The sequence below is a fragment of the Metarhizium brunneum genome, chromosome 6 (assembly GCF_013426205.1).
Source record: "Metarhizium brunneum chromosome 6, complete sequence".
Taxonomy (NCBI): Eukaryota; Fungi; Ascomycota; class Sordariomycetes; order Hypocreales; family Clavicipitaceae; genus Metarhizium; species Metarhizium brunneum.
Window position 1 is genome coordinate 3,515,441 of NC_089427.1, and position 22,860 is coordinate 3,538,300.

Here is a 22,860-nt window from a genome sequence, read left to right on the forward strand (position 1 = left end):
CGCTACGTGGGTGTTGCGTCTGGTGGGCTTTTGGAGCACGGTTGAGAATCTACTTGGATGGTATGTTGCAGGCCATGTAGTGTTATGTGGAAGCTTGGGGTTTGGGGGTGATGTTTGCCCCGGACGGCTGGCGTTTTATGCAGTCGAGTATATATATGGCTGGCTGGCATCGGGTGCATCTGCCCATGTGAAAGGGGTTGTTATAACGCGGTGTGCAAAGGTGGCAGGCATTACTGGTGGCCAAGCTCAGTCTACTGTTTGCACATCTCTACGCAGCGAATACTGCACGTCACGTTCCTGTTCATCTACGCTTCATGATGAGTGTAGATGCCTTGTACGCTCTCGAACACGAAAAGGAGTACTGCCGCCTGATGATTCAGACCGAATCTTCACAGCACAAAAAAGTGGCTGGACTACAATGTGTTGGTGCACTAGGTGGGATGGATGCTGCTATTGACACTGCTGCCCATTTCCGTGGTGAGGTTTACGCGGGACGAGCAGGCCTGTTCTACATGCTGAGAAGGGTGATGCCTTCCTAGACGTGGATAAGCACCGCTAATCATCTGCCTGGCCTGTAGAAATAAATGGGTGACTTGTTGAGGAACTGGACGCAAACGGTATTGGGGGTATTTGAATGGTGTGTCGGGCTAGTCTTTCGGTAATCGCCGTGGTTTATATTATCTTGGCGTGACTGGCAATCTGCGAGCCTGGAAATGACGTGTGTGAAGGTATTGATCCGGTGGAGATGCAAACGGGGGCATCCTTAGATACCGCGGTCTTGGATGACGTCGCGAAAGACACGATGGCCATTTGAAGGGACAGGTTGGACATGAGTTACTCGAAAGAACGACAGTTGGAGTCGAAGCGAAAAGAATACGTGTCAAATCATGGGTTCTCACTGCAGCCTCGTTGGCGCAGCTTGCTAGATGATGATTCAGCAGAGCTCTGACGTCGTTTGGCCCGCGGGTCCTGGTCCGACTCCTGGCCCGAGTGAAGTGATCATGTGGTCCGCCTCGCAGCTGGACAGAAGCTGGCAAGCTGGTTGCAGGGACCAGTTGACCCACGCTGCGGGTCTCAGACAAGCTTGGGCGGATCCCAGGGCAGCTCCAGGCACTGTCATGACATCCAGGGGTCCGAAAGCTCGCCATGGTTCGGCGACATGGTGACAAGGACGGCCAGGAGCATCGGTGAGTCACCGCTCGCTGAAGACCCTTTGTTCTCCCCAGGCGCTACGGTTGGATTCTGGGCGCAGGCAAGTCCGGCAAAGTCACGAGGCTCAAGGCTTCAGGCTCCAGGCCGCGAACCCGCCTCTTCCGAAGTCGAGATGCATCGACGCCGGCGACATCGGACGCCGGGGGTTTCTGGACGGAGATGGCTTCACAACTCAATTCATCAGCTAGGGGTTCGAAAGGTCCGATATCGTGTGTTTGCACCGAGTTCTGCACATGTTGCCAGGCTGTCTCCCCGGTAGACGGAGGGTGTCTTGGACGTGTTCCAGTCCCGGCTCCGCCGCTCTACGCCATGATGGCGATTCGATGGCGAATGTGGTGGCGAGGGGGGGCTCAACAAAAATAAGTCCAGGTTGCTGCGGCTCGCAGCCTCGCACTCTGGCGAACTGCCCCCGACCAAATCGGACGCGAGAAGACGATGGACGTAGCACCTCGGACACCTTGACGGCGGACACCACCACGAAACGACGGCAAATGCACAACATGCGCAGGAATGCTTATCCGAACTCCGGCTTAGCGCCAAGTCAAGCGCCACCGAAGGCCCTTGGGCGCTTTGAGTGGCTAGTCTTGGTGAAGTAGGTTCTTTACCAAGCCAGAGGGGCAACGTGTACCTAGTTGTCTAGGAAATGTGCAGTCAACTTGGGCAAAACGAGCCCGATAACTAGCTGACATGGACCAGACACCAGAGTACTTGGCACGAAGCGGGATGGGGACCAGCAATTGATGTAGCTTGAGCCCCCAAGGAGACAAAGCGACCAGGGCAGTCATGTCGATCAGTCCATCAGTCGACGCTTGCGTACCCCATACTTTTTGTTACCCCGCAATCAAGCATGCGCCAGGTGGATATGCCGAGTACCGGCTACACGAAGCGTCGGGCGTTAGTTTGATGTCTCGTGTGGCCCGAGAGCTCCAGGGTCGTCTCAACCGTTCAATTATCATCCCCCTGGAGCAGTGGCATTTGAGTCGGTTTCTTGTTGTTTCGCTTGTCTTCTGTACCGTGTACGTGCTCGTGCAAGGCGATTCGGCGCAAGCAGAGGAGGTCCGCAGGTCAGATGCCGTCGTGATTGCGTGCGTTTGCATGCAGGGGGATGCTCGATTGAGGTGCTGCCGCAAACAGAGCTGCATATCCCGTCAGCGCAACGTGGCCCAATTGATAGTGATACTCTGTGAGCAGGCAATTGGACAATTGAGCAATTGAGCATTGCTGCAATGGCAAGCTCCCCCGTATGACGTGCCACTGAGCTCGTCAACAATGGATGGGACATGGACGAGGGACCATGTCGAACCTGGGAGCTCCAGCTGGCCCAGCCGGCCCAGCAGCTGGCGTCCGGTCACGCGATGGCCTGCTCCATTGCAGCTTAGTGACATGCTCATGTGCCCCACTTCTCTCGGTTTTGTCTCCTGGCTCCTGCCCCCGGCCAAGACTTGTTCGTCACCGTTCACATCGACCTTGGCCTGGGCTGCGTCCTCACCGTGGAGGGCAGGCACGAATGTAATCCCTCGTCGCAAACAGGAGACATGCAAAAAGCACAAGGCCACATCTGTTACTTGGTCCTTGTCGGTTGCAATAGGTAATATCCTGTACCAAGATTGAAGCGTCAAGTGGCCAGTTTACCGTGCCAGTGCCGGGGCAGCGTCTCTGTGAACCTAGGTAGGTACTTTGGCAATGGACATGGACCAAAGTGGACAATGGCATCATGGCAGGAGCAACCGCACCACCATCGTGGCAACTGCATCGCCCCAACCAAAACGGGCCTTGCATCCACCCTCCAGGTGTGCAACAAGTATTGAGACCCCCGTATCAGCGCCGAGTCGGCCTAGACTGACGTGGGAATGTATACTGTCCTCTCTGTGCACTCGTACTTTGCCGTTGACTGTTGACTGGCACAACTGCTCTTCTGCCGTCATCTCTCTCATGACTCCCCATGAGCACTGATTGGTCCCCGCCTGCCCTCGCGTGACTTTGTGATATAATAGTACAGCTTCCCTCGCCTCTCCCATTCCAGGAAGCTTCTTCATCTCTTCAATCTACTCTGTACCATTCCCATCATCCCATCTTCACTTTTCATCAAAGCGAACCCACTCTGAACGACTTTACGCTTGCGACACTCTCCAGCCCTCCAACAACTCTTGACGGTTATTTAAATCCATTTGACACATCTCTCCTCTTCTCCCCCTCTCAGCACCTTCATCACATCATCGCATCACTTCAAGGATTCTCTCATCAGGACCTTCTCTTGATTCATTTCACCAAGCAGATATTCACTGCTTGACTTGACCACACGTTGATACCGTTGATTTTAACACACCAATCTCCAAGAGTGAGTACCTCATTACCTACGAGTCCAAAGCGCAAACACGGTCCTAGTATCACGTACCTCATCTGCATGTGTTGAGCACCTCGACCGGATGCCCATATGCGACTCAAGGCCCCTGAAGTCAAAACAAGGCACTAACAAATTTGCGGCAGTGACTCGCACCGTCAAGGCCAACGACCGTGACCACAAGGGCCTCGCCGAAGGCACCGCAGTTATCCTAGACCAAATGCCACGCTACACCGGCAAGGCTGGCTTCACTGATACCGACCCCAAGAAGGTCAAGAAGAACGGCTGCGGCAGAGGAAACTGGTAGGTTGACTGATGTCTTTATCTGGCCATGTCTTGAGCAACCTGGCTAACATACAACTCAACTACAGGGGCACCTTTACCGACGATGTCATGGGTCAAGACTTCTCCTTTAATAACGCTCGTCGTCGCTCCAACAGCAGCTCTGCCTCTCACCATCTCAACGACTTCAAAACCAAATTTGAAGTCATTGACTCGGAGCCCGTTTTCGAAGAGTCTGTCCACGGACCCGTCAGTGAGGAGGACGATGTCTCCAAGACTGACTCATCTGAGAGCGGCCGGTCCGCTTCTTAAATGAGTACATCTCATGTCGGCCAGTCAGGACCCAGATAGTCATTCGTCCTACTTTTACGGATTGGGGTGCCCGAAACACTTTTTGCAAAGTCGCTATTTCAACACCATGAAATGAAATGAAACCATATAATTATACGAAACATTTGCTTTTTACATATGAAACCGGAAACTGGAGTTTGGAGGAAGAGGTATGTAACAGGATCGGAGTTTGACAAAGGGAGACCCCTCTTCTTGTGGCTATTTGGGACCTTGACGAGCAGCTAATCTGCTGCTCTTGACATCTGCCCGGTGGGCGAAGGATGCATTGTATTATCTATCATATGACGTCTAATGACGCTGGCCAGAATTCTGAGAATGAAAACAGATTCCGCCCTGTATATCAACACTGTGTTCAAGTGAAGCTGTTCCAATGCCGTGACCATTCATGAAATGTGACACCATCCTATCTACCAGATGCTGGCAGACCTCACCTTTTGCCATCATGCTGTCCATCGGGATAAGGCAATGACACAAGTACAGGACCAAGTTGGACGGCATCGACATACAGTCTCCCATCACCCCCAGACCCGAATCTATAATGCAAGGGAAACAAACGGACGCAAGGCCACGCGTAAATGTCAAAACGACGGCTCCTGCGATTGGAGAGGACCCCGCTCGGCGCCACGGTTCACACACTTGCGGGAGGTCACTCAAGTCAGTTCGATGTCCGCCAAACTGCCGATCTGGTCTGGTATGACAACATGGGGGCCAGAGGGGGCCGACTATCATGTACGTGCGTGCTCCCCTTGGCAGCCTGTTCCCCCCCAAAAAGTGCTCATCGCGGCCGTTTGTTTGTCTTTTTACTTGCTTGTACGACGGGCCGGGTTTCCCACTCACCCGATCATGCAGCCCGCAGCGCAACGTCCGTGGCCATTGGCAGGAGGGGGTCGGTTTGTCGGGCTCTGCCAAACGGGCAAAACTGGCCGTTGCAACGTCCCCGATCGAAGCAAGTGCAGAGTTCCGGCCCCATAACGCCAACGGTCTCCCCCCTTCGCCCCGGTTCGTGTGTGGTGTCGATCAAAAGTCCAGAGCTGCTTGACTCTCGAATCTTGAATCTCGAGCCAAGCTCGTTGCAGTCCCGTCCGTTAGTACATTCGTGCATCTGGAAGACCCCTTTGGGTTCCCTTTGGGCAACACTGTTCCAGTCCCCTCTCGCAGATGAATTGTTTTCCCTTGCCAAAAAAACATAAAAAAGCCCCCCTTTCTCAGTAATCAAGAGAAGTAAAAAAGACAAAAGAGCAGTGTCAGACCGACAGCCCCCCCTTCTTCCTTAGCTCCTCCCGTATTGAGGCCCTCAGCTCCTCGACAGCCAGCTCCGTCTCCAGCACCCTGCCCACGCCGGTCCTCCACGTCTCCTCCAGCCCGGCCATCTCGGCGGCCACGTCGGCCTGCCGCCGCCTCCGCGCGTCATTCACCCCGTCCACCTCGCCCTTTGCCCGGGTGAGCTCGGCCTCGGCCCGCCCCAGCGCCGCCTCGAGGTGGTAGTTTGCCAGGAGCCACGCGGGCGCGCCGTGCCTCTCCAGCAGCTCCAGGTTCTGCAGCCGCCCGCGCAGGTACGCCGCCGACGTGTACGCGCGGCCGAGGACCGGCGCCGTGCCCGTCTCCCCCGGCGGCGGCAGGTCCTGCGCCTCGTAGCGGCTCGTGTCGAGCGGCGTCAGGGCCGTCGACGACGCGACGCGCGCGAGCTCCGTCTGCATCGTCTCCGAAAAGGCCGGCTCCGGCGCTGCCTGTCGGGTGGTGTCCCCCCGCGGCGAGGCTTGCGCTTCTTGCGTGACGAGCGCGCGCGCCCTGGCCAGCTCCGACTCGGACGGCGTGTCGATGTCTGTTTGCAAATCAGTCAGCTTGCTTTGTATTTCTGGCTTTTTGGAAAAAGGGAAGAGGGGGGAGGCGTACACGGGAGGGATTCGTGGAACGCAGGTGCCGCCATCGTCGTGGTGTTGTTCTTCTTCGTAGGGAAAGCAAAGAGAGTCGGGGAGATGGAAATTTTTGAGCCCTGCAGCCTTGTGCCAACGAGCTATCGCAGGGCACCTCACAATTTTCTTACATAATCGGGCCTCCACAAGCCGTTCCGCAGCTAAGCTGTGCGACACAAGCCAATCGTGTCCCAAGTCCCGCTTGACTGTTGTGCACGGACCAAGTTCGAGCTCACCCTTGTCACTAGTGGAGTTGCGCAAGGACCCTGACACTTCGGGGGGACGGGAAACCCTCGGTGGTATCACGGCGAAGCCAAGCTCCAGACAGGGATATTTACAAGTTGCACATGTTGGAATACGCATCAATAGGGCATGCCGGCGTTTGTATTTTCGAACCAACAGATTCGCATTTGATCTCGCTTTATCCCTTTCCATAGTATGTCACCGGTGATCAAACAAACAAGCATTGGCAGATATATACCTCCATGTTTGCAGAAATATGGCAGCATGCACCTTGTAGACCATCATTAAACGTCTCACAGCATGGCAGTACGACTCTCGAATCAGCTCGGTAGTCATAATTCACTATCAAACAAGGTATCTATCTGTTCATGTAGCCATGGCTCTTTCTTCCTTTAGGAAAATGAGGTTAAAGGCGTGTAATTCCTCTCCAAAACAGGCAAACGCCGACTCGAAACTCGTTTCTTCCATCATTCGGCCAATTCATGCAGTATTGTACCAGGGCATCGCCGTCTCCTCCATGCCCACCTAGCCAAACCTTGGCAGAGCCTATTTTGGCCATCTTGAAGTCATGGCCGAATTTTCAGTCGTCCACCGCATCAAAGCCCACACGGCATCATTTCAAGCTTGTAGCAGTGCCCTAGTCGCGGTGCAGAGGGTCCATTTCCTCGACTCCAGTGGCGACACCTTCGTATCTGGTACGGCGCAGAATACCCTCTACAGGACCCAGGAGTCTCTGGAAAGCATTCTTGCCAAGCGTTGCCACCTTGACCTCCGTCGAAGCCATAACGCTGGCAGCTCGAGGCTGATCATTGAGCAGGGCCAATTCACCAAAAAAGTCCCCCTTCTTATAATGCAGCACCTTGTTGCTTTGGTCACCCTTGAAGGCGTCTGCCTCGCCGCTCTCTAGCAAGAAGAATGAATGACCTGGGTCCCCTTCCCTAATGATGATCTCGCCCGGGGCATACTTCTTGGTTTCGAGGGCATCAGCAATCTTGGACCGCTCATACGGCGTTAATGATGACAGGAGTGGAACCTCCTCCAAGAAGGTCTCGTACATTCGCCTCCTGGCAAAGGTCGACTCCATTAGTATGCGGCGGAATGTGATGCGGTCCAAGGCCCATAGCGTGCAGTTGGGTTCAACGGAAATGACTGTGGCAGCACGTGGGGCGTTGTACATGAGGGCGAGTTCACCAAATGATCCTCCGGCCTGGATATTCCCAACCTGCTCACCCAAGCCGTCCGGCCCAGGCTGGATGGTCCCACTGGGGTTGACGTGGACATCGAATGATCCCTTCTCCACGACGTAGAAGAAGTCGCCAGCATCACCTTGGCTGATGACCTATCAGATGTTAGCGTCTCATTCCCACTCATTGCCTCTGGCATTGTGGCTCACCTTGATACCCTTGGCAGGAATTGGCTTTTCAACCAACGCGCCGAGGATCTGGGCAGTTTGCTCTTCGTCGAGATGGCTGAACAAGAAGTTGCCCTCGATAGCCCTTTTGAGACGCCCCAACTGGTCGGCAGTCTTTTCATGAAAAGGGGGCGACCAGTTGTCGTAGCTGTCTGCACTGGGCTTTAGCGACTCAGCCGACACCGAGGTGCGACGAGCAAAGTTGTATTGGGCAGGATAGCTGTCTGGGTGTGGAGGGCCTCGGACAGTTGGAGGTGTATCTGTGCTGGCATCGCCACCAAAGGTTCCGGCAAAGCTGATGCCAGCACCCGGGCCGATCCCTGTGGTTTGGTTCCTGCCATTCTCATTCTCATCTTCCTCGGCCAGGCTGTGCATAACATTCTGTGACCGATCGTTGCCAAAGGGGTTTGCATTGGCCCCGAACGGGCTCGAAAAAGGAACAGACATTATGGCTAGTATGAATACTGCAGGTACAGGATCGATGGTGGTTCTTCGTTTGTAGGCTTGGTAGAAGATATTGGAGAGCGAAGCTCGGAGCGAGTTTGATTTGCCGGCCGGCAATAACGATGGCCTGTCGGGACTCTAGTCAATTACGGAACATGATTTGACAAATCAATCTGGCTGCGTCTCGAGGAGCTGTGGCAGCAAGGGCATTTCTCATCGATGGCACGATGAGACAGGCGTGAAAGAGGGGACTGCAGACCAACCAACCTTGATTATGTAGGAGGAGCTGGATAAACAAACCAGTCTCGGCCCAATGTGAGGGTAAAGACCTGCATAACAGCGATGCGTTAGCATACGGGTATGACCTTCTGATCATGTAACATCGATGGGGGGAGTTGGGGGCCATGTGACTAGTACGAGCTGGGCAACGCCGTGGAAGCTTTTGGAGCTTGCACAAAGTCAAACCATGCTGGCAGAGTCATGGCTTTGGGCTTCTGGTGTCGGGCGTAAGCAGGAGAGATGAATCCGACTGTCCTCTTGGCAGAGAAAAGCTCTGAATCAACGGAGCGGCGCAAAGAAACGTCATTGTGTTACCTGGCACCACGAAGCTGGCACGCCAATGCCATGGCGGGAAGCTGGAGAACAGAGGGAATGGCCGTCAACTCACCTTGGGGAGGAAATCAAGCAGCTGGTGACAGTCAGGACCGAGGGCGGGGATAATCCAAACTAAGCCAAGGTCAAGGGAGATGGGGAGCTGAGGAAAATGGAGCAGAGAAGCAGAGACGAGAGATGGAAGAGGAGGAGGGGTCGTTGCAGTTGCCACTGGGGCCTCGGGGAGAACCCTGCGGTGGCCGGTGTTGCTGTGCAGGACGATGCGACCACTCAGCCAGCCGACACCAGCCCGGATGAGATGGGATGGGGATGGGGATGGGGGAAGAGGGAGGTGGGAAGAGGGATGGAGGGGGGCTTGAGCTCCAGGTCGAGAGGGAAGACGAAACGCAACACGACGCCGATGGATGAGCCTCTTGCCTCAGACTCCAACGCAGGTGTTTTTCGGCGGCGGAGCGATGCCAACGTCTGGTTGAAAAGTCGGCTTGAAACAGGGAGGGGCAAGTTGCGGGTGCGCGGGTTGATGGATGAGCGACGCAACGCGATGCTTTCCAAGCGGGTCGAGGAGGAGGAGCAAGAAGAAGGAAAAGAAGAAAGGACAAGGTCTCAGGTGCCCCGAGTGGATACGGCCAGGGAAGCTGGGAAGCTTGTCAATCTGCCTGTGCAAATGCTCCGGAAAAGGCGCGCCACCAGCACGTTGGACATGGAAAACCTCGAGCAGCTCGCACAGGCAGCTATGGGCAAGCAGGCAGGCTGGCAATGGAGGGGTCTCTCTCAGGGCCTGAAGGAGGGGAACATGACGGGCAAGAGGCTCGCAGCGAAGCTTTCTAGAAGAGCGCACGGACCACACGTCCCGCGCCTCCACTGCATTTGTCAACCAGCAGGAGCTTCTCCCGGCCGAGCTTCCTGCTCCCTGGGCTCGCGGCGTCCTGGAGCTCCAGAACGGGTCTGGAAGCGGACATGGACAGCTCCTGCCTTCCGTGCATGCGTGCAGGTGTCATGCTGCCTTGCGTCCGACGCTCCCACCGACTCTTCACGCCGCTTTGCGTCGCACAACCGACTGACACAAAGCCACACAAGTGATGCAGAGAGCTGCGCATTGTCGTCGGTAGCGTCGGCAATTGCCTAATTTTTTTTTTTTTTTTTCGTTTTCTTTTTATTTTTTCCGTCCTTGAATCGCCAGCGAAGAAATCCGCGCAAGAACAAGCTATATACCCACTGCATGCGAACCGAGCGAACGCTCCAGTCAACTGACTTGATGTAGACGATGCGTAAAGAGAGGCGATACTATTACTACTACGGCTCTTCTCATCAGACCTGCATTTGCCCATCGTAGCGAGCAAAGTGCAGCCACTACCAGACGGGTAACGGAGAAGAAATAGAATACGCAAATAATCCCATGTACATATAACCATCGTAAAGGCCAACACAAGGCGCAGCGAGATACACACATGGTGCCAAAGCTCAAGGATGGACAAGAGCCAACCGTGTTGCTGGAAGAGTAGCCAACTTTTAAAACCCCGCGGCAACGTAGTCGGAGAAGGCAGCTGAAAAATACGAGCAGCACAGCTGCAGACCAGGAATTTTATACGTTGAAGACTACCGTGCTAGCCAACATCATCTCGACTGAGAAACTACCCAGTCGGCCTCATCCAATCCCAGTGCGAATGATGCCGTGCCTTAAGCATATCCATCTCGGAGAACGGACAAAAGTCTACTCAGGCGTCAAGGTCTCCCACCTGACAGCGCCTTTCTTCCCTCACGGAAGCCTAGGAGCCATGCTCTCAACTATCCAAATCGACACGCCGGCTCTACATCGTGGCCAAGACCACCTAGAATACAGTACACGGGGCGTGAGCAGCGTCCAGGACAGGTAGTGTCGTGACAACAAGGCAAGTCTATTCTGATACATCTCCCAAGTAGTTTGTCTGGGCATCGGCCCTAATGGGGCGACTCGCCAGCTTCGAGACATGACTATTGTTGTACGCAGTTCCCTCTGCGGTTATACACCAGCTGGGCCCCATGGAGCCTCATGGGTATCGTCCCATACAAATACAAGCATTCGAGCACCGCCTCCTCTTCTACAAGCAGGATGAACCCCCTCAACTGCACCATTTTGCTCCGCGACGCCAGAATCCCTCTCACCTGTTACAACTGGAAGACACCGACGCCAAGCCAAGCCAACCAAGACATATTCAAAAAATAAAGTTGAAACAAAAGCAATAACAAAAAAGCACCGGGTATGACGTCCGTCCGCAATGCGCCAAAAGTCAGTGATGCTGATGCCAAGCTCATTCTACACCGCGCCCCCTTTTCCCAATAGCCTGCGACGTTAGCTCAATGTTACAGAACGCTACAACACTTTTAGTCCGACTCGAACTTGTATTCTGGTGAAGACTCTTCCTTCTTCACCTCTGACACGGGCGATTTCATTTTGTCGTACTTGTGCGCCGTCTTTGCCGTGGCACCAGCCTATGATCCCACGGCAAGACAAGAGTCCAGCATCCCATCCAGCATATCCATATCGCCGGTCTCTGCTCCGTCCCACCATGTTTCCTGGTCCAAGTCCATGGCGTCTCCGTACCCGTTGATGGTGGGTTTGGCGTCATAACCATCTACAAGTTCCTCAACCGCGGGAGGCTCGTGATAATACCACGTATAGTCGTCCCACTGTTCGAGTTCGCCCTCGCGATACCCATAAATGACTTGCGTCGACAGAATAGGGAACTGGGCCATGCCTGTATCGGCCATTTCGAGGGCCAGTCTCAAGTCGGCCATGCCCAACGGCCCGCGTTCATTGGCGGCTTTTGCCTCAACAGGAAGCAATCCACCTTTATCACGCGTGATTTCTCCACGAATAGCCGCCTCTTCCTCTCGATGAAGCTGTTTCTTGTACTTGTGCGTCTGAATCCATGTCATGCCGATGCCGTAGCCCGCGTTGCCCGAGTCGCCGGCACCATTACTGCGCGTGCGGCTGAATATTTGGGTTAATACTTCTTTGATAAAGGTCTCTGTAGCCACTGTTACTAGTTGTGGCGCGTCTGATGCGTGACCGCTGGGAAGCCCTGCCTCGTAGCAGAACGGCAACATGCGCCCACTTATAACGCCAACATCCGGGAACTCCCCAGACTCAATAGCCAGAGGTTGCGCAAATCGTTTTCTAATTTCCAAGTCAAAGTCTACCATCAGTCAGAATGCTGTATCGACACTTTTGAATGGGTACAAGTACTGACTCATATTGTTAATACCAGTTGCAGTGGTTGGAATGGGCTCGACGGATGTGGATGATTTGCGGTGCGTGTCCGCAAAGAGATTTGATAAGCTCTCATGGGGATCATACTAAAGAGGTACGTCAGTGTAAAGAAAACTAAATGAGTGGCGTAAGTCGGTAGTTACATCGTTGTGTGCAAGGTCCTTTATGCGCCTGCGATCTCGGGGTGGTAATTGCATCACCTCCCCCTTCAACCTTCTTTCGGCAGCATCACCTGTGACAGGCTTACTGCCAGCGCCAGGCATAGGCTTGTCGTTTGCGCTAACCCAAGGCGCCAGGCCCTGGTCGGGCATCTCTCGTGTGACATTGCCGAGTATGGCGGCAATGAGCTGGTTATGAAGATGGTCCCTCTCACCATTGTTGTCGGCTAGGATGGGGTCTATTCGTTCCGAGTATTCGGCTTGGCTGAGACGGCCTTGTACAGTGTAAGCAACACCCTGCGCATCACAATATCGAGACATAACGATGCCCTACCAGTCAAGAATTCGGTCGTCGACTCCTTATACACGAGCCATTTCTCTCCGCCGATGGCGCCCTTGAGCGCGGAATACACCGGTTCAAGGTCAATGCGGGCAGGAATGATTTGGCTGGTTTTCACAGGCTTTCCGGAGCCAGGCGCAGTGATGGACAGAGTTTTGTTCGATAGAGTCGGGGTCGACAGGCTGACGGCCGGACGGCTCAGGGCCGCGGGGTCGATGTCGGGCATAGTGGAGGCAGGATCACGGTCGACGTCCTCAACGTCGCGTGCGGCGAGATTGCAACGCGCGACGCGGAGAACGGGTCATGAGTTGCATCAATCGAATGCGGAGGGTTATGCGATCGCGGCACCAGAGTCACCTTGATGACCAGAGCATGGTGAGGTTGCAAAGTTGATGGCGGAGGACGGGCAGAATCGACGTTAGGGAGAGAGCAGCAGACGGATGGGAGTCGAAATTTTGCCGGGAAACAGACAATGAGCAGGCGCGGACTGGCCGGCGATGATGCCGTGTCGCGGGTACTTGAGCGCCGCGGGGGGGCTCTTTCATCTGCCAGTACCCCATACATGAGGGGCTGGCCTCTTCCGTCGCCCCCATGGACACAGGTCCCCCTGGCACTAAACACAAGCTGGAGCACCACCGTGCCAAAGCCTTGGAAGTTGGCCTTTGACGCTGTGCCCAGTTGAGCCAGCGGCACTGGGGCGATGGCGCCCTCGTCGCGTCTAGCGCGTCACCATCTCTGCCTCAAAGATCCAAGCCCTCAATCCGCCCCAAAATACTGCCATCATCTCCAGCATCAGCTCATCCCTCGTGCGGCCATGCAGCAATGGCGTCGGAACGCATCATCGGGGCACTCGAGCACCTAATAGCCCACATCGTCCCGCAAGACCCCGACGAAGATGCAGATACCGCCCAGGACCGGCACGATGCCATCTTGAAGAATGCGATGTCCATTATCGACAGGTGCGCTGCTGCCTCCTCTTCCGTCGCCCAACGAGCCCTTGCTAACAACCTGTCTCAGCCCTCAAGGTCCATCTATTTCCGCCGACGTAAACCATGCTTCGGACCTCATCAAGCGGAGGCTGATTCAGACAAACCCCGGTCTGGCATTGACGTTTTCAAATCTATACTCGCGGTTACTCGCACTTCCTGTGCTCGACAACAAATGGGCCATCCTGTATCTCCTCTACCAACTGGCCGACTCACCAGACCCAAATGAACCTCTACCCCTCAGCCCGATCAAGCCCTCCGCACCAAATTACCGAGAGGCAATCCAGAGAGATGCCGCCAAAAGACAAGGTCGAGACCGAACCAAGGCCGCAACTCCCGTCCCCAGGGGGGAGGAAGAGCAGTTCCGAGATGCTTTGCAACCAGAGGGGTTGAAGCATGTCCCCGCGCCAAAACCAGGCCTCGCTGGGAAAGAACACCCCAAGAGGGCCGTTTCCTTGCAATCAACTTTACTCGCCAACAACTACACCGAGGTTGATCCTCCCGAGGCCGACATCCTGCGAGATCTGCCCTTTACCCTCCAAGGACTCTCGTCAACGACACTTCCCTTCTCCAAACCGGAAACACTCAGATTGCCTCCCACTGTGCCATTGCCTCTCGTGTCTATTCTCCACACCCTTGCCGAGCCATCCCTCCTATATCGAGGTCTTGACGAGTACTGCAACACCCCAGCTACAGGTCTACTGGGGCAAAGTTTGCGGTCCGCTATTGGGAGCGAACTTCGATCCTACCTCAGCCTTGTAGCAGCCTTAGAAAGCCAGATCCGACAAGCTCTGTCGTCACTTGATGAAAGCGAACCTCGTGGTGGAGCTGGAAAAGCTGGCGTCACATTGAAAAGATGCGTGGTGTGGACGCGAGAAGCAACAATGGGCCTACGGCTAATGAGCGTCATGGCCAAGGAGTCGGAGGATAAAACTGGTGGGCAACTGATCTCTCTCATTCACAGTTTCTCGTCATCGCACGGCGATCCAGTGGTTGCCGCCTTTGCAGAGAGGCTACTAGGCAGCTTCACAAGGCCGTTTTATGATATACTGCGGCACTGGATATACGACGGGGAGTTGTCAGACCCGTACCAGGAGTTCTTCGTCCAAGAGCAGAACAAACCCGCCGACGTTGCCCACTTGAAGGGAGCCGGCAATGTCTGGACAGACAAGTATGAGATCCATCAAAGCATGGTCCCCAGCATCATTACACAGGACTTCTCCCAAAAGGTGTTCCTCATCGGAAAGTCTCTCAACTTTATTCGACACAGCTGCGGCGACTCGGTATGGGTCGAGGAATACTCCAAGGCGGCGTCAAAGGAACTTCGATACGGCGACACGGCGACACTGGAAGCTTGGATCGACGAGGCATACAAGACCACCATGCAGCGCCTCATGGATCTAATGTCCAGCAAGTTCCATCTCTTTGAGCACCTACAAGCTCTCAAAAACTACATCCTCCTCGGCCAAGGGGATTTCATAGCTCTCCTCATGGAGTCTCTCGCTGCAAATCTAGACCTGCCCGTCAGCGCCCAATATCGACACACGCTCACAGCCCAACTGGAACACGCAATCCGCGGGTCCAACGCGCAATACGACTCCCCCGAGGTTCTCCGCCGCCTCGATGCAAGAGTGCTTCAACTCTCCGAAAACGACATGGGTTGGGATTGTTTCACTCTGGAATACAAAATCGACGCCCCCGTTGATGTCGTCGTGACGCAGTGGGGCAATCGCCAATACCTCAAAGTGTTTAATTACCTCTGGCGCATCAAGCGTGTCGAATTCGCCCTCCTCACCACCTGGCGCAGGTGCATGACCGGCTCGCGCGGTGTTCTACAAAACTCTGACCCTGTCGTCTCGCAGACATGGAAATCCACCCGCGGCACTCTCGCTGAAATGACCCATTTCGTCGGCCAACTCCAGTACTACATCCTCTTTGAAGTGATTGAATCATCGTGGGATGAGCTCCAGAAGCGCATCCATAAGGAAGGCTGCACCTTGGATGACCTCATCAACGCCCACCAACGGTACCTCACCGACATTACGCACAAGGGTTTGCTCGGTGCAAAACGCCGAAACCAAGGCTCAGAAGACGGCGATGACGAGTCTTCATACCGCGGACAACTCAGCTTTCTGCTCGAGTTGATGCTAGACTACCGGAAGTCGGTAGATGGGCTATACAGCTGGAGTGTCTCTGACTTTACGCGCCGCCAGGAAGCAGATGTACGCATTTCCATGCGATCTGATTTCGACGACAACATGGGCGGTCAAAAGGATGTACCATCCGAGTTTCCCAAGTTGAGGAAGAGACTGCAGCAGTTGGGTGCCTCGTTTAGTAGTAGACTGCAGATGCTACTTGGTGACTTGGCCTACCAGCCAGATGTGGATATGAGATTTTTGGGAGTAGCTATGAACTTTAATGATGTGTATCAGCCCACGAGGAGGAAGACGAGGACTACGACTGCTACTTCGGCGAATACGTCCAAGGCATGAGGGGCCTTTATTGCTATGAAATGTGCAGTGGTGCCTCATGTGCAGAAAAGGTGCTGGCGTATTTATGGCCCTACTAAGGACGAAGTAACGATGTAATGAACCAGTCGAAGATGATTTGTGCGTATCCAAAAGCGTGCTCATCGATGATGATGTTTTTGAACAATGGGATCGCGTCATTTTGCCCACTGTGCTAGCGACGCATCATATGGAGTTTTGAGCTGAACAAAAAGCATGTTGTCTTACTCTCCATGTCTTTCGACGCACCGATCACCAAAGGCGATCTGGGGCTCACCTCCGGCATGTGTTGTTACTATTGATCCCAGTGGCTTGTTACGAGCGCACGTTTCCTCTCGCAATTCGACCTTGTTTGGTCCATGATTCACTACTCATGTCCCTGTTCTGCTAAACTTGAAGCTTGCGGCATGGCACTAGTGGAGGTCCATTCTTTACAGGCATTGCAGAGATGTACCTTTGGTGTACCATCGGAGTCAACTTTGCGAAGGAATTGACTACTAACCAGGTAGCTGTGCGAAATGGCCCCGTCCACGAGATTGTACATACAGTGCTTAAAGTTCCTCTCAAGCGATGCATGGATTAGGTACGCGTCAGCGGCCCCTGTTTCACCAGCTTGGATTGGCTGCGACAAAGGCCGGCGTGAGAGAATAGAATTTGTACTTTTCATGCCTTTCTTCGGTGATGTAGGTGTGTTTGCGGGTGTGGCCGAGTATCCGCAATCAATGGTCTTTCTGAAAGCAAAGGAGGCCTGGGAAGTGTTGGCCATGAGGCTATGCGGATCTCTTGGCATTTCGCCATGACGACGAAATCATATGCTCAACATGGCATTTTTGTAGCCCCCCCGCATTTCGATGCTGATGCCTCTGATGAGGTCGTTATACTAGGCGAGGCGCAAGCGAGGCGACTCATGTTATGTTATATCTCGTTGGAACTACTGAGAATGCATGCGTCGAGAGTCATGCTTGCTTGGGTGTTGGCGAGTCTATCGTGATCGATCGTCGATGAAGGGAATTGACATTATGCCCTCTAGGGCATAGATCATCCCGGGATAAGTGAAGTTACCCCTATTTCGAGGCTGGTCCAGTGGATGTGATGCCCTGACAACGGAGCATTTTTATGCAGAGTCAGGGGTCGTGGAACATTCTTTCCTTCGTTTTGCTGCCCAACCTGGAAGCTTTGCTAATACGAGACAATGACAGGGTTTCAAAGACAAGAGATGAAAATCCAGGAACCCGGCTCGGGTTTCACTTGTTGGTATTCGTGGCATTGAGGTTTACCCTCGTCCCCTGTTTTAAATGATAGAGCTTTGCGTTGTTAGACGGCCTTCATTCGCTTGTTGACATGGCTGCGTAAAATCCCCACAAGCCGGGGAAGCAGACGAGAGATTCCGTCCGCCCAAGCATCGGCCTAGTGTCGCTCATCGCCTGTTGCCGCATGATTCTGCGAAGAATTTTCATCTTTGACGACTCATCTGCCCTGAGAATTCCCGTCGCATCGTTCTCCTGGCAGCACTAGTATCGAGTCCGATGTGCCGCGATGTGGTTTCCAGAGAACGAAAACTTGATCAATCCAGCGTCGAACGCACGCAAATTTCGAACTGGATATTGCACTAAATTCATTCTCAAACAGGTATTGATCAACTGCCGATGAAGAAAGTGCCGGGGGGGCTTTGTCGATCGGAACAACACGGTAGGGCTCGCGTCATTGACTGTACAAGACGGAGATAGAACCTGCCCAAATCAGTACGTACAGTACTCCGTAGACATAATATTATGATAGCCGTATTAGAAACAAACTTCCACCTCCCAATGTTGCCATAGCCCACACACAAGCCCATTCTCACGTGTTGACAGCGCCCATCCATGAACCCGCCTCGGAACGGGCCAAACAGCTGCCGCAAGCTCCGTATCCGCCCGCCCTCGGCGCATCAGATCATTACTCGGCGCAAACTGTTGTTGTCAAGCGGGATGATTGATCATCAGTCCCCGAATCGACCTACTATCGAGTTCCCAACTTGTTGTCTATTGATGTGTTGGGACGTCATCGAAACAGCGGCGTTGCTGGGTCCGACTCCCAGCGAAGCACGACTTCTTCCAGCATTTAGACATGCATGGGCTCATAGTCTTCCGAGTCTGTATTCCTCGCCAGAAAGACACGGGGCAACATGGCGACGATGAAAAAAAGTCCGGGGTAAAGAGACAATGGTTTGATACCCACACCCCCCACGACGGGCTTTGTATTGTACGGAAGCGCATGTGCTGCTTTAATCAAGGAAACGGTCTCCAAAACCTTTCCATGGCCTAGATGGTCCTCCTCCTCGCTTGGTGCACCTTGGTTAAGGAAAGCACCGTTGTCTGGCGCCGTCCGACTTGTTTTTACCCGTAGGGACAAATGTAGAGACACTCCGCGGCGATTGGGCTCTGTGGTGCAAGGATACCTAGTCGCACAAGGCCAGCGAGCCCCAGACACCAAAGCGCATTGCTAGAAATAACAGTGCATTGGCCCCTTTCTGTTACGTACGACGTGGTGTTTTTTGTGCCTGACCCAAGGCGTGCCGTCTTGCCGTCACCATGCCACACCCACACATCTAGCACCCTGGCCATGTCTCCAATGCAAGCTCTTTCTTTCCCCGGACTTTTTTTTTTGGAAGATTCCGGATTCTGGAATGTTTGCTTGGCCCATTTCTTCGTGGGGTAATCAATAAGCCACGGCCGTTGTGTCTTATTTCTTGATCCTCCTTTTTTGAATAGAAAGCGGCGGCACCCTGTTTACCGTCGAGCAACTCGTAATGTGAGGCTGGAGACGAAATAACGAATAATGCACATCTACTGTGGCATTGCGGCTCGCCCATGCCAAGGTCCGTGGCCCTGTGTTGGTGGAAATCTGATTCAACAGACACGACAAAGTTCAATCTTTGAATAGGGAACCAAGCAAGTGAGACCGGGCCAATGTTGCTCCAACACATTTCCGGGGGCACGTCCCTGGGGGCGAGAGTAATAAGAAAGGATGGTTCTAGGGCCAGTTGGCTTCTGATGTGGGCGACTCTGCCTGGTCTGAGTGGTCTCTGAATAATGATTCCTGCGTGTGCCCCAGCTGAGCCGCCGCTGCGATGAGTCAAGGCGTGTGCGAGGTACCTCCCTCAGGCAGATAGATGGTGCGTTTGGATGCGTGTCCATGGCAGCGGGAGCCAATATCTGCATTCGCGTTCCTTTGCAACGAGCTCCCAACAACTTCTTGCCTTGTTGCTCCGCCCATGTCCTGCACTCCGTACCCCGTTGACGGGTCAGAGTTGTTGGGTCCCAATCATGACGTCTGGATGTCGTCGCGGACGCGGTAGTAAGGCAGCCAGGAAAAAGGGATGCGTACCTGCATGGCTGCGCGCCAGCATGCCCGACTGTTTGGCAGGCTCCAACGTCCGGTTTGGCGCAGACGCCTTGTAATGCATCTTTCATCTGCTGAAGGCAACGTGTCGTGTGCTTGCAACCCCAGATTGCAGGTGCTTATGCTAAACGAAGAGGTCGGCCTCCTTAGGCCCCGACTGGCTCAACGAGCTGCTTCTTTAGGATCGGGTTGAAGGGGCCTTTGGGGTCTTTTCCCCCAGGCAGTGGCTGATGTAATCTTTATCTTTTTCTTGGGGGGTCCGCAGGTTTGAGATGGGATTATTTTTTGAGAGTTGGGGGCTGATGCTCCTGCTGATGCTCCTACTGGTGCTGAAAGCTGACTCGGGTGTGTTTGACGGACTCTATTGTCCTGACCAACATTGGAGCCAAAGGCAAAAGGCTCCAGATGTCCCATTGAAGCCTGGTTGCACCTGCCTTGGCAGGACCCCAAGCTCGCACACAGGCCGTGTACCAAGTTCCAATCCGGCCGTGATGGCTTCATGCACAAGCGTTACTCCTTGGTCACTCATGTTCTCTCCTCTGCACCGGGGAGACTAAAGGCGCAGGAATGCAATCTACGATGCTAGCTTCGTTTCGTTGCTTTCAGGCACAGCAGAGAGCGCCCCGGCGTCAGAATGCACTGCAGCCAGTGTCTCGCAGCAGGCACACGTATGTGCTGTGTGCTCCGTACGCGAGATACTTCTCGGTAGGCATGTACAATGCGCACAGGTGCCGTACCCCGTATTGTGCTCCAAGTACGCGGCACAATTCATCTGGGCTCTGGGCAGTCGGGGCAGGCCGGCCGGCTGGTTACATGTGAGGCATGCTGCCACGCCGGCTACATGTTGGCATGTCAAGCTCGACATTGGACTTTGGAGCTCTTTGAGGCAACAGCAGCGCTGACTCCTGCCGGGCACCCACCAAGCCACTAGGCACACGCCCTTGGTTGGCCCCGTTTGTCCGCTTTTCAGCCCCGTTCCTGTCGCTTTGCCCCTTCAACGCTCCTTCCCATTGACCCCAGGTGCCCATGAGCATGAACTCCCCACCCCCAACCTGACAGAGTCTTCACTCCCCGCCCGTCCACGCCGACCATTGAACCTCTCGGCTCGAGGCTCCCAAATCCCTATTCCCTTTCCCCGGTGTCATGGCTCGTTTGTTGCCCCCGTCCTGGCCCTGCACGCCATTGTCTGGCAGACAAGCATCTCTTTTCATTGTCTTTTTTTCTTTTGACATAAATTCACCACTCCCCGGGCCCGGCTTGTCTGGTTTTGCTGCCTCCATTGAGTCCATCCACACTTATACCAAAACTCTCGCCTCTCTGCTTCCAACTCGCACCTTCTCTCTGCCTGCGTTGCATCAACACAAGTCCTGATAAACATTCCGCTCCATATTTCCACTTGGTCGGCGTCGATCAACAAAGTTGTTGGCCCACAGAATACACACCTGTCACGTATCTATCCTGCTCTATCATTAGAGCTGCTTGGATTCACAGTCTCGGTTCCCAGTTTTCCGCCAACTCTACCCACAAATTACGCAAGCTCGTCGTGTTCAACTCGTCGGTTTACGTGGAGCGCAACAAAGCTGCAATTTACAGTATGCGTTCCGCCTTGCACCTCTGCAAAAAGCATATCCAATCTTGCTTCTGATGACTAACTCATTGCTGTCAAAAGGGAAAAAAACAAAGACTAGTCCACTACAGTCCTCCTGCAAACAACACAACCAACATGCCTCACGTTGCCTCACCCGTCGCCATGTCCTCTCAGCGAAATGACCTGCGGCTGTTCACGTCGCAAGACTTGTACAGCCTCAACGCCAACTTGTCCTACAAGGGCAACCGACCATCAACACCAGTACGACGCATCCAGGAGAACGACTACACCGTTCCCGCCCCCCCTCCGCCCAGTCCCGTCAGCTTCAGGGCCGACAAATGGAGCATGCCCAGCCGCAAGTAAATGGCCATGGAGCGCCTTGAAGGCGACTTGTCACACTACATCGGCCCGACTTGCATTTGTTATTGGGGTATAGGCCAAGTTTGCACGGGCCTATATTCCACACAGCCATCTGTGTTTTATTTCGTTTCCATTACATTTCAGCGGCACAGGGAGTTTCGGGCATATCACTGGACTGATTTCTATGTATCACAAGACGTATTAATGTGGAACAATATGGAGGGAGAGAAGGAGGGCGAAAGAAGAAGATGGGGCACCAGCCAAGACACAAAAAAAAACGGACGGCAAGGGAGTAAGCCAGGTATAGATTTGTTATATTGCGTGACGTTCCAGTAGCCAAATTTTGCGGGACGGAAAACGGCGGCGAGGGAATTCAATTATTTTGTTCCTCATGTTGACAAGTCTGTTCCAAGCCAGTGCTCCGGCGTGACGTGCTGATGCATATTTTGGTGCTGCCGTGTGCCCAGGTTCATGGCATGAAGATGTGTGACGGCTACGATGGGCAGTTTCGTTGGATGGGATTAAAATGAGCACGCTGTCTGGACAGCGGCCGCCGTTGCACACGGGTACGTGGTGTCGGGTAGTCTTGCAGAGGATAGATATCCAGAGAAGCACACGGCGGCCGGCCCAAGCAAATCAAATCCCGGTACCTGCATACCGATCTGGGCCAAGAGGCCGGAGAAGCGGTGCGAAGGGGTCGACTCTGGTCCACGAGCACTGCTTGCCAAGCTGTGCTCTGTTCGGCGCCTCTCAGTGGCCGGCGCGCCTCTGCTGGCGTTTGATGGCGGTGCGACGGCGGTACAGCTCTGGCATGACGTGTACGGGGTATTCGGGCGGCGTGGACTCGGTGCTGGGAGGTGAGTATCCGTCGAATTGGGCGCGGTGTAGATGGATCCGGGGGTCGCCTTTTTTTTTTGCTTTCGCTCACCGGCCTGTTGAGGGCCAGGACGTCTGGCCGGTGAAGAGTGTGGCCTTCATGTAGCTGTGCCAAACTGACACCCGATGCGTTGTTTGTAGGGGCCGCAGGTGCGTGCGGATGTTTTTGCCGCTTGACGTTTGACGTTTGACGTTTGACGCTGCCCCCTTTTTTTACTTCTTTCGCTCATGTGGGTTGAAGGGTGTGCTTGGGTCGAGGTGCGTCCCATGTCTTAGTTTGGCGATGGTGGTTGGTGATGGCACTGCCTGGAGGTGGTGGCATAGGTGTTGTTGGCCGTGGGGGGATCGCATGCACCCATCAATTGAGACATGGAGGCTAATTATGTTTCTTACTGCTGTCTTCCTTTTTTAGCTGCGCCGCCTTGTTTGGTATCTGGTCCATCCATGGTGGCGAGTCGCGACGGGTTTGCGGTGCGGGTATAGAGTTTGGTGGGTGACGTCTTGTTTTTTTTTTGTGTCTTTGGATGGATGATCAGAGAAGTATACTTGGTGGATTTTGTGAATCTTATCCGCGGGCGTCTTGATTTGCGGCCTTTGGATAAGGG

General features: G+C 54.1%; 6 protein-coding genes across 6 annotated transcripts; 3 read left to right on the plus strand and 3 right to left on the minus strand.

Moving 5' to 3' along the window:
- Nucleotides 1–3,638: 3,638 nt before the first annotated feature.
- Nucleotides 3,639–4,147, plus strand: G6M90_00g103970 (uncharacterized protein; the record flags this gene model as incomplete). Its single annotated transcript, XM_014685907.1, has 2 exons — nucleotides 3,639–3,856; nucleotides 3,925–4,147. 2 exons carry the CDS (start codon nucleotides 3,639–3,641, stop codon nucleotides 4,145–4,147), a joined length of 441 nt encoding a protein of 146 aa, XP_014541393.1.
- A 1,283-nt stretch (nucleotides 4,148–5,430) lies between these two features.
- Nucleotides 5,431–6,113, minus strand: G6M90_00g103980 (uncharacterized protein; the record flags this gene model as incomplete). The annotated part of the gene is made up of 2 exons (XM_066131633.1): nucleotides 5,431–6,008; nucleotides 6,080–6,113. 2 exons carry the CDS (start codon nucleotides 6,111–6,113, stop codon nucleotides 5,431–5,433), a joined length of 612 nt encoding a protein of 203 aa, XP_065987697.1.
- An 866-nt stretch (nucleotides 6,114–6,979) lies between these two features.
- Nucleotides 6,980–8,200, minus strand: pkar1 (cAMP-dependent protein kinase regulatory subunit; the record flags this gene model as incomplete). The annotated part of the gene is made up of 2 exons (XM_014685908.1): nucleotides 6,980–7,681; nucleotides 7,736–8,200. The coding sequence occupies 2 exons, from the start codon at nucleotides 8,198–8,200 to the stop codon at nucleotides 6,980–6,982; spliced, it is 1,167 nt and encodes a 388-aa protein (XP_014541394.1).
- A 3,078-nt stretch (nucleotides 8,201–11,278) lies between these two features.
- On the minus strand, nucleotides 11,279–12,783 carry hfi1 (Transcriptional coactivator hfi1; the record flags this gene model as incomplete). The annotated part of the gene is made up of 4 exons (XM_014685910.1): nucleotides 11,279–11,985; nucleotides 12,040–12,145; nucleotides 12,203–12,492; nucleotides 12,552–12,783. 4 exons carry the CDS (start codon nucleotides 12,781–12,783, stop codon nucleotides 11,279–11,281), a joined length of 1,335 nt encoding a protein of 444 aa, XP_014541396.1.
- Nucleotides 12,784–13,379: 596 nt separating this feature from the next.
- Nucleotides 13,380–16,035, plus strand: alp6 (Spindle pole body component alp6; the record flags this gene model as incomplete). The annotated part of the gene is made up of 2 exons (XM_014685911.1): nucleotides 13,380–13,516; nucleotides 13,575–16,035. 2 exons carry the CDS (start codon nucleotides 13,380–13,382, stop codon nucleotides 16,033–16,035), a joined length of 2,598 nt encoding a protein of 865 aa, XP_014541397.1.
- Nucleotides 16,036–21,154: 5,119 nt separating this feature from the next.
- On the plus strand, nucleotides 21,155–21,382 carry G6M90_00g104020 (uncharacterized protein; the record flags this gene model as incomplete). Its single annotated transcript, XM_014685912.1, has 1 exon — nucleotides 21,155–21,382. One exon carries the CDS (start codon nucleotides 21,155–21,157, stop codon nucleotides 21,380–21,382), a length of 228 nt encoding a protein of 75 aa, XP_014541398.1.
- Nucleotides 21,383–22,860: the final 1,478 nt, after the last annotated feature.